This window comes from Chionomys nivalis, chromosome 26, assembly GCF_950005125.1.
Source record: "Chionomys nivalis chromosome 26, mChiNiv1.1, whole genome shotgun sequence".
Taxonomy (NCBI): Eukaryota; Metazoa; Chordata; class Mammalia; order Rodentia; family Cricetidae; genus Chionomys; species Chionomys nivalis.
Window position 1 is genome coordinate 11,672,728 of NC_080111.1, and position 13,791 is coordinate 11,686,518.

General features: G+C 45.8%; 1 protein-coding gene across 3 annotated transcripts in view; it reads left to right on the plus strand.

Annotated features, from left to right (window-relative positions):
- The window catches only part of Ptprm (protein tyrosine phosphatase receptor type M), a 698,790-nt gene that overhangs the window by 598,252 nt on the left and 86,747 nt on the right, over positions 1–13,791 (plus strand). For all 3 annotated transcript variants that reach the window (XM_057758864.1, XM_057758862.1, XM_057758863.1), the window contains one exon: positions 5,679–5,766. In XM_057758864.1, the coding sequence (XP_057614847.1) occupies positions 5,679–5,766 (88 nt within the window). The remainder of the gene's footprint in view (positions 1–5,678; positions 5,767–13,791) is intronic.

The window sequence follows — 13,791 nt, forward strand, 5'->3', positions numbered from 1 at the left end:
TTTATATGGACCTAATAAAATGCAATGCTTGGAAGAACCAGAAGAGAAATATGGACAGAAAACAAAGAAAGTTCAGAGACTCTGCATGCCCCGATGGGTTCATCTTCCTTCTTTCCGGGTGATGATTTCAATAGTTTTTAACGTGCACAATTTTATTCATAAGAGAAAGGGAGGAAAAATTCGATTTCAGAAGCTTCTAAAACACTTGACCCTGAACTGCCTATAAAGGCTGTCATTCCATACCGGCTTGACCCGCAATCCCGGCTTTTCTGTTGAATAGGGTTTCCTTCCTCTCTTTTTAATATCTGAGAGCTGTGGCATTTTTAACAGACTGCATTATTTTGGAGTACCGTTCTCTTGAGGTGGGCCACTGCGATGTGTAATTGTGTCCTGTGGGAAATGAAGGTGGTATGAGGGGTGTGGGAGGAGGTTATTGAATCACAAGAACACGTTCCCTGTTCAGAAAAAGATGACAGCGTGCAGGATGTTCAATTTCCTTCTGCCCCGTGACCATGGCGAGCACCGCATCTTAAAGCTCTGCTTTAAGTCATTGGCATTCACTGGAGCCTGCCTGGTTTTGTTTTTTATTGTTTCAGAAACCTCAGAGCGGTTCCCAGGTTGGCTGCCTTTTCTTGGTATATAGGAGCTAAAGTAGTCAGAGGAAACACTTTAATTACATTTTAAGTAGAATAAAAGCATAAGTATAGTTATGAAAATTCTAACAGAAGGTGCAGTGAGAGCATTAACTTAAATCCCCAAAATGCATAAAGTAGGTTTTTTGTAATAAAAAACCATAGTTAGTGCATTGAATGGTACCTGCATATTAAAGACCGGCCCTAAACACATAATGCCTAGCTGTGATGTGATAGTTTGAAGCTCCTCTGTAAACCGTGTCCTGGGGATGTGGGGCATCACTCTCTGTGTCCTTGGGATGCAGGGCATCGCTCTCTGTCTCCTAGGCTCGTCCTTGAGGTACTGCTCCAGAGATGCAAGTCGACCACCAAATAATCATTGTCACACTGTCCCTCCGATGTCCCCTCTACTCTCTCTCATTGGGCCATTTCCCTAGATCATCTATGCTTTGATTAAATTTGATTTGAATGAACTTGCAAATAATTTTATCCAGCGAAAACCGTGAGGTGAGAGAGAGGGGAAGAATCGAGATCTGTACCGAAACTTGAGCAGAACAGAATACCTGAGGAGAGGAAAGGCCAAATAATCCCTGAGCCAGCACGTTTTTACAAAGTCTGAGTCTTTTGAGGGGTCTCTGCCATGGCACTGAGCAGATTCGAAGGTTGGCTGGCTGTACTTTCAATGGATTTGACAAAACTATTCCAAAGAACCATCTAGAAAGGTACAGCATAAATTATGTAGTGTCTCTTCCTGAGAATATCGGTTCAAGGTTGAATTCTATTCAAAGCTTCAATCTGAGTCACTTAGAGAAAGTTGTATAGCTTTGACCTCTTAAAATATTTTTTTTTTAAAAAATATAGCTTGAAAAACCTCTATATTCTTGCCCAGAGAAAAGGGTGCACAATGTGAGTCTTATAACGCAAATCAGTTCATTAAGAGAGGCGTGAAAACCGACACTACCCTGGGTGGGAATACATGTAACCAGCCTGTGACGAGCAGTCTGTTGACTCCCCAAGGAGCGTCCCAGCACTCGACCTCATACTGTGCATTCTGCTTGTTGGTAACTTGACTAGTGAGAATCCACTTTGTGGTATGCAGACACAAAACAAAGCCAAACAAAATGGACTGGTATCGTCGTCAGAAGCCTCAGCCTCTCCGAGGAAGAAAAAGAATGAGTAAGAAATGAATAAAAAGAAAAAGGATGCACCTGCTCTGTATGAGGTTGCTCATTTCTGTGGGGCGTGGTTACAGACTGGCAGAGGAGGGTCTTCTTTCTATGTGTTGCTTTCATTGGTTGAATAAAGAAAACTGCCTTGGCCTTTTGATAGGGCAGCCTTTAGATGGGCACGGTAGACAGAACAGAATTCTGGGAGGAAGAAGGCAGTGTGGCAGATGCCATAGCTCTCCTCTCCGATATGGACGCTGGTTAGACTGATGCTGGTAAGCCACAGTCAAGTGGTGATACACATTAATGGAGATGGGTTAAACTAATATGTGAGAGTTAGCCAATAAAGGGCTGGAGATAATGGGCCAGGCGTGTTTAAATGAATACAGTTTCCATGTGGTTATTTTGGGTATAAGCTAGCCCAGTGGTGGGATGGAGCCCGCCACTCTTCCTACTACTACACAGACCAGATGCAAAGCAGTTGTACAGCGCTAATGTGTTCTCTCTGAAAATTTGAAACCAAGAGAACCACAGGTGCTGTGTGATGAGTAACCCTGGGTGCTAGGTGCTGGGTGCTGAGTAAATCTGGGTGCTGGGTGCTGAGTAACCCTGGGTGCTGAATAACCCTGGGTGCTGAGTAACCCTGGGTGCTGGGTGCTGAGTAACCCTGGGTGCTGGGTGCTGAGTAACCCTGGGTGCTGGGTGATGAGTACTCCTTACTGTCGACTTGACAGGATTTACAATCACCTATGAGACTGGCAGGTCCTTTCCAGCAAGCATTAAGGAGGTAGAGAGCCCCACCCTGAATGTAGATGGCACCACGTCGTGGGCTGAGGATGAACAAAATGAAGTAGTGCCAAGCACAGAGGTCGCGTCAATGTCCTCTGCTCTTTGGGTGCTCTGCCCTAAGCTCCAGCCACCGTGCTGTCCTACCCAAGTGCAGGGCGAGCAACCGCGGCTGTAGCCATGAGGACTGTAATTACCACAGGTTCTGATGTGAGGGGCCCATGTGCCATGCCGTGTCTCCCAGAGCACCCATTCATGTGGAGGCTCTAGCTAGTTTAACATCCTAACTGAAAACCTCCACTATGAAGAGATGTAAAATCTAAAAGTAAATGCTTTCAGCATCTTTAGGTAGCAATAGTCTTGCTTTTCCCTATAAAGTCCCTGTCAGAGTGGGATGGCTCACAAAAAGTAGGGGTTAAGAGAACACATTGCTCCCTCCTACCCCATCGAGGCTCGGCTGAGTCTCTAGCTGATGCCCGCCTCAGTATAAGCTCAGAAATGGGACAAGATTGGTTCTTCTCGCATTTGCTGACTGGTGGCTTTCTTGGTCACCAGTTAACAATGGAAGCAATGGGATCACATAACTGCTACATATAAGGACTCTTGGAAGTCCCACAATCGCACTGAACACAGCAGCAGGGTAAATAAGCACCAGATCACACAGGGGCCTCTGCCTGGCAAGGAGTGGGGCCGGTTGTCTGTGCCCCTGCGATGCCGTGCCTCTGGTGACCCCGTAAACTGCAGCAGGGGCTCACTAGAAGATGTCAGGGTCCCCCTCAAAGTTGGTTATCCTCTTCCCTCTTCCTACAGAATAATAAAGGAAAAAAACTCAGAACTTTTTAGATGAGTAGAAAAGACAGGGCAAGTGAAATTGGTAATTAAATCATGACAAACTTGAGGTAGAATTACATTGTTAGAAGTCAAATAATAGTTATTACTCAAACTGTGAAATAATTGTCATTCATAGAATAACAAAGACACTTTGAGAACAAGAATATTTGACTTTAGAAATCCCTGGAGCTATTTTTAAGTGTGTATTATGAGGCAGAGTAGAGTTAACATGCTGTAGCTTGTCATGGGCTGTGTGCTTATAATCCCCTGGTTGTATTATGGTCTTGTTCCAGGTGGAATTATCTGGTGAGCTTTTAGCTGTGTATTATTGTCTTCATTTATCAATAACTTGAAAATATTTCATTTTTATTTATTCTGTATCCTTGGGTACTTTATTCTTCAACCAGTAATAAATGGCTGTCATTTCTATTGTTCATACGCAGAACCTCTAATCTTTGTCTTTTCTTAAGGGCTTTTTGAAAATTTATTTCTGTTTTATACGTATAAGTGTTTTACATGCATATATGTACCCACAGAGCCCAGAAAAGAACATCATAGCCACTAAATCTTGAGTTACAAATGGTTATGAGCCCTTATGTGGGTGCTTGGAACCAAACCCAAGTCCTCTGCGAGAGCAGCGAGTGCTCTTAACCACTGATTGACCTCTGCAGACATTCTCCCTAAGATTTTTCACAGAGATAAATATATTTTAAATGTTTTTCAAAAGTAGAATGTTGTTTTATGATCATGGCTAAGGGACCTTAGATGAAGATAGGCAATTTACTACTTAGTTCTCATGTTGATGGTAAGACCTTTGTGCTTCTGCACGCTATGAAATGCTGGCTTCTGCTGCTTTGTGCCATGGGTCCACCAATGACAGGGTTTAAAATCCAGGGGCTGGACCCAGCTATGATCAGGCTCTTCTCCAGCCTCTTAGTTGTGAGAACTAGGCTAGAGTATAGGAAAAGACCTGATTTGGCAAGATAAATGGGGATGGCACCGTTATATCTGAGTGAAATCCATGAAGGACATCCATACGGTACTGCGGTGTTGTTCATGCTTGGAGGTTTGGACTTTACTGTGCTCGGGTTTCATTTCACCATGGAGCCTTTAAGAAGTGAAGCCTGGTGGCAAACTCTTAGGTCCACTGGAGGAGACCCTCTGAAGGGATTGTGGGATCCCTGTCTCTCAGCCTCCATGTGTCCCATTCTGACCCCCCCAAACCTTCTGCCAGTGTGTTTCTAGCCTGACACCACCCACCACCAGGGGCCAAGCAAGCAGGGCTGCGTGATCTTGGGTATGCATCAGCAAGTCTCTATGGTCTTTATAAGCAGCCTGCCTCTGGTATGTCGTTCAAATTACAGAAAATGGACGGATACAGACAGGTTTCCAAAGTCTTAGGACACTTTCTTTTATATCAAAGCAATTATGCTCTGTAACGAAACAGTGTAGTCTGTCATTCATTCAGTAAGCCACGAGGGCATAAGCTCCAGGTAAGTGCTGACCATGCCGTCCCCTCTCAGAGTCCAGCCTGGTGACAGACAGCATAGCCTATGCCGAGCCTGTCTGTTGTACCCATGGTTGGGACGCTGCATGCCAGGCAGGCTATCCTAGAACCGCTTGAGCCCATCTCAGCAGCACTAGGGATCCGTTTAGCTAGTGTCTGTGACAAAGACAAGAAACAAGCCTCTCTCGATGGCCGTGTTACCTAGCACGCTGCCCGTAACTTCATTGTGGAATTGACTATGGAGAAAATGCTTATGGTCACTAACATGGGACTGAAGCCCAGATCAATCTTGTTGTTTGTCCACTGGTATCAAAAGGTGTTTTCATTATAAATGGGATAGGAGAACGTAATGTGATTATTGAAGCCTCCAGGCATAAGACATCCAAATGAAATTCAAAAGATAGGATTTTAATCTTGAAGTCATGAAGGTTCTTTGGGAGAAAAAAAATACCTTCGTGTGTCTTAAAAAGAGTAGTGAAAACTTACAATGAAATTTGGGTATTTTTTTTCTTCATCGAATATTCCAGTATTCAAATAAATTGTGGGTTTTCTCTTTACCTTCTATCTCTGTGAGAGGCTAGCCAGTGCAAAACAGCGCTTAACAAAAGCCAAACAAAATATTCCCAAGATAAAATAGCTTCAGTCTTGTGACTGGTGCCCGCTTGACTGTCGCCCACGTTTTAAGGACACCCCCCCTCCCGTTAAGACCCCTCTGTTCACTTTGTCATTCTTAGTGTCACTTCCTCTTTCTTCCAGAGCTTCTTCGAAGGACAGTCTGCACCATGGGACTCCGCTAAGAAGGACGAGAACAGAATGAAGAACAGATACGGAAACATCATTGCATGTGAGTGACAATGGCCGTATGCGCCTGGCAGGACTGGCCACCAGGCTCAAGCAGTGAGGATTTACTGTGCAATTACTGCCTCTATCTCTACTGCAAGATCTAGTGTTAAGGCTTGTGCTAAGCGAAGGAAAAATCGTCTGTGACCCCAGCAACATCGGTGCACCCTCCCTGGGGTCCTGGTTTCACTTTTAGATTTAAGGTGTAGCTAATGCAGGTCATGTTACAACGCTGAGGAAGAAAATTCATTTGGAAGGAGTAAACATCCCAGGCCTAATGTTTCCCAACTGCTGCATGAGGATGAATAGAAGCATTGGCTTCCAGCAGGCTCCATGCACAGAGCCGTGCACGCGTTGGCGCATTAATCCTCCGGACACTGGGTTCGGTAGGTCAGTAATAGCCCCATTTTAAGGGCAGGAAAGCGAAACTCGGAAGTTAAATGATAGTCTCCGTATCATAATACTCATTAGCAAAAGGGCTAGGATTATATCTCAGAAATTCCCAGCGCCTGTGAAACTGAGCACTGCCATCCATAATGCCTCAGACAGCTTTTAAATCGAGCCCAACCTCATTAATGTTCCGTAACCATGCCGAGACGCATAGCAGATTGATGAGCCTCCTTCTCCCAGGGCTCAGACCATCCATCCTCTGCATTCAACTGCTCCAAGTCATAGAGGATGGCATCAAGGTGCTTATGGGCCCACTGTGGCCACCTAGCAGAATCCAGGCTGTTTATGAAGGAGCATGAGCCTGGGCCTGGCTGCGAGTGTCTCGCTCACCATGCCATGTTACTTAGGAAAGAACTAACTTGGAGGGAACAGGAATTTCAAGGGAGCCGTGTATTTGTTTTATTGATCGTGAAAGCACAGCTAAATCCTGCTGCCTGCCTGAACGTTCCTTGGCTTGACAGTACGTTTCTATGGTAGTGATGCCCCAGACACTTCCGGTGCTTTTGCAAACCTTCTCATCCATTCGAGTCACGGGTTACTGAGTGCTTGGAATGCGGCTGTTATGAGTGAGAAACTGAATTCTTTAACTTTTGTTTCATTTTTATTATTTTGGATTTAAATAGAGCATAACACTAGCGGCTATCATATTGAACAGTTACCTAGTTACTTCTCGATTTCCTTGACAAAATACCATAACCAAGGCAGCTTATAAAAAGAAGCATTTAATTTGGGGCTCACAATTCAAAAGGGTTAGATTCTGTGACCAGCATGGCAGGGAGCATGGCTCTGGAACAGTAGCTGAGAGCTTAGATCCTTATCAACAAGTAAGAGAGAGAGAGACAGAGAGACAGAGAGAGAGAGACAGAGAGAGACAGACAGACAGACAGAGAGAGACAGAGAGACAGAGAGAGAGAGACAGAGAGAGAGACAGAGAGACAGAGAGAGACAGAGAGAGAGACAGAGAGACAGAGAGAGAGAGACAGAGAGAGACAGACAGACAGACAGACAGAGACAGAGAGAGAGAGACAGAGAGAGAGACAGAGAGAGAGAGACAGAGAGAGAGAGAGACAGACAGACAGAGAGACAGACAGACAGAGAGAGAGGGGGAGAGAGACTGGGATGGTATGGACTTTTGAAATATCAAAGTCCATCCCCAGTGACACACCTCCTAATCCTTCCGAAACAGTTCTAGCAACTGGAGTCCAAGTATTTTAACATGGCCATATGAGGGCCATTCTCATTCAAACCATCACAACAATAGAGATTGTTGATACGTTTTATACATAGAAAAGAGTAGGGCCTACACAGAGCAAAGAAGGTTCCAGCCAAGGCTTGCCTTCCCTTTGGATACAAATAAAGGCCAACTACTGCCTTTTCAGGGATATAAATGTCGCATTGGAATGCTTCACTGGCTGGCCTTTAAAACACACCATGGTAGCTTAGGGCTCCGTGGCTGTATCCTTGTCATTATGGGCAGGAAATGTGCCCTGAGGTCGAGAGTTGGACTTCCCCTTGGTGAAGAGAGTTGGCACTCTGGGACACTTGATCGGTATTGGACACTCACAGTGCAGAGATCATAGCATCAGCTGTTGATCCCGCCCTGGGGCAGAGCCAGCAGGCAGACTGATGACTGTGGCTGTCTTCAACTCATCGTACAGGATTACAGAAGGAAACGGATCTTCCTGGCCTACATGGGCCTTCCCAGTTATGGTCTCTGAGACCCACTGCAGCCTTGCTTTGTGGATGCATCCATATTTCTCTCATGAGTTGCAAGACCCTGACTAAGAATCTCTTCCACTTCATGTTAAAGTCCAAGCAAGGCGTTCTTTCACACACTAAGTGACAGGGTTCTTGGCCTGTACTCAGTGTAGTGTGTCCTTGTTCTGGGAACTCCAAAGGCCATGCCATGTTAAAGGGAGTTTTGTGCAGTAGAGCATCAAGCCTGCTTCTCCAGGAAGTCTAGCTAAGTGCTTACCTTGTAGGTTACTTGTGAAATGCTTTCAAAAGAGGGTATTGCTGCACACGCATGTTTGAGAGCACATACATGTACGGGTGGATATGCATAGATACAGGGAGGGCTTTGAGTCTTGCTGTACCCCTCACTTCCTTAGTCCCTTAAAACAAGACTTGTCACTGACCTTGGAGCTAGGCTGGTGGCCAACAAGCTCCAGCCATTGTCCTGTCTCTCCCTTCCATAGCACTAAAGTAGCAGGTGAGGTGCAGCCATCCCTGCCTTCTTACGTGGATCCTGGGAATTTGAACCGCAGGCACTCTTACACACAGAACTACCTCCCCAGCCTGGGAAATACCTTCAAATGATGAGGGAAACGTAACCGAGGTTGAGCATCTTCGCTCTGAAGATCTGACATCCAGAATCTGAGGCTTTTTGAGCATGAAAAGATGCCACAAGTGGAAATGTCCATAGCAATGACATTCCACAGTACAAAACGGGTTTCCGAATTGTATAAAACTACCTTCGGGCTCTGCATTCAGGGAGGGCGTGAGGCAGAAATGAAATTCACCTGTAGGCTTGGGGCCTCACCCCAAGAGATCCTCTGTGTGTGTGTGTGTGTGTGTGTGTGTGTGTGTATGTGTGTGTATGTGTGTGTGTGTGTGTATGTGTATACATACATACTATGTATGTATCTATATATATATGTGTGTATGTGTGTGTGTATTTATATATTCCTGCAGTATTCCAGAACCCCAAAATTCCCATTTCTGGTTCCAAGCACTTGTGATCAGGGATATGTTAACCTATGAAAGCTAGCATTTACTACATTGCACACCACTCAGCAATTTACACAGACTTAACTTGTTTACTCTCTGTAAGAACAGCATGAGATGAATGTGTGTGTGTGTGTGTGTGTGCTTGTCTCTGTATGTCTGTATATGTGTCTGTATGTGTGTGTATTTTTCTCTGTGTATATCTGCAGGTGTGTCTGTGTGAGGGTATATATGTGCATGTGTGAGTCTGTGTGTGTGTGTGTTTGTCTGTGTGTATCTGCATACATATACACCACATGCATGCCTGATACTCAAGGGGGGCAGACAAAGGCATAGGATCCCCGGGCACTGGAGTTAAAGGTGGTTGTGGACATCCACGTGGGTGCCGGGAATCAAGCTTGGGTCCTCTGAAAAAGCAGCCAGTACTCTTAACCTTTGAGCCTCTATCCTAAGAGATAGTTACAATTTAAGCGTCTGTTTTCAAAGCCTTACAACTAGGGCAGAAAAGAGTAACGTGGCAGAAGGGCTGACTGTGGCTGGTTCACAGAAGATACACACGGAAGTAGAGCAGATTGAAATCTTGCAGGCACCATAGTTTTCCAGCATGAGAGACAGACAGGCCGAGACAGGCAGGAAATAGTAGGTCTCCGGCTGTCAAGTGGAACTACATTGCTGAGGTCCTGCTGGGACCTGACTGGAGGATAGCGGGAGAAGCAGTGATCAGGAAAGGCCCTGGAGGGAAAACGGGAGAGCATAGGACTTGGGGTTGGGAGGCTGAATTTGGGGTCCCATCATGCTTCTATCTGAATGATCTTGGGTGAGTCGTGAACCTTCTTTATGTGGCTATTTTCTGAGAGCATTGCCTGCTATAAAAGTGAACAAGCATTAAAATGACATCATTGTTCCCTGTGGTGGGGAAAGTATATTGTCTTCATCACAACTCCTGTCTTGCCGGGCGGTAGTGGCGCACGCCTTTAATCCCAGCACTCTGGAGGCAGAGGCAGGCGGATCTCTGTGAGTTCGAGACCAGCTTGGTCTACAAGAGCTAGTTCCAGGACAGGCTCCAAAACCACAGAGAAACCCTGTCTTGAAAAATCAAAAAAAAAAAAAAAAAAACACAACTCCTGTCTTATTCTTTTTAATGATTTATTTTATATGCATTGGTGTTTTGCCTGCACATAGGTAAGGATTTCAGATCCCCTGGACTTACATTTGTGAGCTGCCGTGTGGGTGCTGAGAATCAAACCCAGCTCTGGAAGAGCCGTCAGTGCTCTTAACTGCTGAGCCACCTCTCCAGCCCTTCCTGTCTTATTCTTTTATAGCTTAGAATAATCATAGGGTCATTTAAAATGAAAACACGAAGGGCTAGCGAATCAGAATTGTGAAGTTTGGGGCGTCACATGATATCCTCAGATAAACACAGGGTTATTCTGCCACTAATAGTCATCATCCCTGTGACCAGCCAGCCGGCTCTCCACAGGCTGGGCTGTGGCATGCATCTCTGTGTCACGTGGCTGCCTGTGGCCTTGCATGCCACATTTCCTATCTTCCGGGTACTTTCCATCCTGTCTCCTCTTTGTCCCCTCTCTGCACTTCCACATTGGATTGCCCTGTTCGTATGCCTTTCCAGGGACGATGTCACCCAGAGACTCCCCTACCCTAGCTACTTCATCCAGTCTCCCTCCTTCTGTCTCTGCGGTAGCTGGATGCCTCTCCAGGTGCACAGCCTTCTCTCCTCGTAGGTTGCTGCGTTTTCTAAACTCTAGATTTGTCTGTCATCTATAACTCATTATTTATGTGAGTGTATTTTATGTGACTGTGCATTGTGTGTATCATTTATTTATGATATAGCGAGTCTATAAACTGGCTATTTGTGTAATCATCTCTGGGGCTTTAGTGTTGACATCCCCTGAGGCATTGATCCCTGAACCTTCCAGTTATTAATGTTTCTACAATAGAGTATACAGACCTTTAGAACTAGTGATGTACTCTGTGTAAACTGGGGTTTTTGATACTATACATGCATGAGGAAAAACCACCAGCTTTGTCATGAAAGGGAGAAGCGCCCGACAATAGCCTCTCCCCGTATCTGTGTGAGACCATGTGACCTGAGAGCGGGGCCACTGGGGAGAAGACCCAAGAGTGAGTTCCCTTAGCCATGTTTGTGAATCTACTGAAGTGCTTTTTACTAACGTGAGTAGTGCCGTTCAGAAACTGCTTCATTAATATGTGACTCTGTGTGTGTGTGTGTGTTAGAGAGAGAGAGAGAGAGAGAGAGAGAGAATATACCTCTCAGATATACCTCTTAGCTATTATGGAAGCTATGCAAAGATTGGGTGGGGGGAGAAGGAGAGTAAGAATCCTTACCTAACATAGCCTAACCTAGCCCGTGTGTGTGTGTCCCCATGTATATATGCTTATGTCTTTATAGGCATAGATGACAGTTGGCATTCTGCCTCCCTAGAAATTTATATAAACGCAGAAAGGCCAGTTCCCCTCACTGAGATGGCTGCTTCATGGAGTCAAGGCATTGAGGGCAGCCCCTCCTCTTGGCGTGAGGAATTGTGGGATGCGGTGCATTATAGAGATTCTCCGCGGTGCTTTCCGAAGAACATGAAGGAAGCTCGTAATGATCACGCTCATTGTTTCACAGTCGTGTTTGCATATAAAACGGTGCTAATGGCGCCTGCAAACCGTTTATTGGCTTGGCTCTTAAGTAACTTAAGCTTTTCCTTTATTTACACTATAAATTTGCTGAGCTGGCCCTCTTCACATCGAAGCGAGCATTCTGTCTGCCATCACCACCACCACACACACAGACACAGCCCTTCCAATCCTCTCAGCGATTCCCGGTTATAACTTAACTCCAAGCAAAGGCAATCACCAAATCTCCCAACTAATGAGGCAGCCCCTTTGCAGCTGCTCCCCATTGTGGGGCACTGGTAGAGAAGAGAATGAGCCAGAATTTATAGGCACTTCCCAGGCAGATTCTCTCTCTTCCTCTTTGCCATTTATTCAACAGATACATATTTAATGACTATGCGCCTAGTCCTGAGCCAAGCTGAAATCCCTGCCTCCACATATGTTTACATGTGAGCTTCATGTACACTAGACACTGCTGTGTATATCAGAGACCCAGCGGGGCACCCAATAGACAGGATGGCGGGAGGACCACAGAGCAGACTGAGCAGCCGCTAAGAGCGTGATATAGAATGTGCATTGTGAAGAGACGCTGGAATGAGGGAACTGAGCAGGCGGAGTGATGGGGTGCGGAGCAAGGTTCAGGTTTTAGGATGTGGTCCAAGAGGACGCTCGTGGGTCAGAACTTGAGGCAGAGAATGAAGAGAGCAGTAACTATAAGGTGAGAACAGGCAGAGCGGAGAGGTGGGTTGGGAATTTCAGGCACGAGGCACTGGGGTGTCACTGAGACACTACAGTGACAAAGTTGGTAGAGTCCCTACCCTCCTGAGTCTGACAGTCCCAGGGCAGAAGTTGGAGGCGCTGTGGAAGGAATTACATGATTTTACATGATGACGCAAACAAGTGAGATACAAGTTAAGGGCACAACCAATGGTACATGATCTCACTAAAGCTGGAGTTTTGGAGACTGACTTATTTGGAGGTGTGGGAAGGGCCCCTGAGGGTGTGACATGGAACATGACAAGACAAAGTGATAGGAAGAAAAGATTGCAGCAGAGGGGACATTAGGTAAGCCACCCCTGTTATACTGCCGCACAGGCAGTGGGAGACTTGAATCTTTGGAACTGAGGGAAAGCTAGGTGATTGGAATGGAAAGGTGAGAGTTAAATGCCAGAAAGAGAGAAGGAGGAGAGAATCCAAACCATATCCTAAAGGACATCAGGTCATTTACTCTTTATTAGACAAACAATTTCACTAGATGAGAATGTGGTGTTCATCAACCATGCACTGGATTTTTTTTTTTGATCAAACTGTGAAATAGAAAATCAATCAGTTAAGAGAGCTTTAGTAGCCCAAGTGAGAAATGTATATTGTAGATTCAAACAAAGCAACTCAATCCAAAACAAATCTGGATAGAATGTGAAGGGTCAGAGAGATAAAGGCCAGATAGACAGATGGACAGGAAGCTGATAGATAGACAGGCTCTGTACTCAGATAAGAACAAATCCAAAGAAGAGATCAGGAATGGGCTTGCAGTCGGCAGTGACATGGGAAGCTAGTGAGTAAATTTTGGGACATTTTGGAACATTTATATGCGCTGTTGATGGATAAGCTAAAGAAAGGGGCTGCTCTGGGAATGGTAAGGAAGGGGCCTGGTGCCAGAAATGAGTTAGTGAATCATGGGGCAGATGGGAACGGTCCGATAGAATCTTCCAGCAGAAGAGAAGGGCACAAAGGGAGTCTGTGGTGGAGCACAGAGCATGTGGAGACCCCAGGAACCACCCATGGGCAGGGGGGCTATAATAGTGGGCCATGTTGAGCCTACGGGTGGAGGCTGGGTGATGCTGGAGTCCTGATGGGAAATGTAGTTCCGTGAAGACTGACTTGGCACTGATGGTGGCAGCAAGCCTGTCCTTGCACAGAAGAGAAGGAAAGGTCCATTCAGAGTTTGCCCCCTGCTGGAGCCAGCCTTGCTTTCCCAGTGCGTGTGCTAATCAGAAACTAGAGGGGGTTACTTGATCTCATCTTTCCCTCTAGATTGCCTTAACCAGACACCCAACTTTGATGGCCCAGGTTGAAGACGTTTTCCCTGGGATTTTTATATTGGAGCCAAGTTCATCTTTCTCTGCTAATTGAGCAACTCCAGCAATGTACAGCTGTCTTCCGCAGGCTCAGCTGTGCAAACCAGGGCAGAGGAAGGAAGAGACCAAAT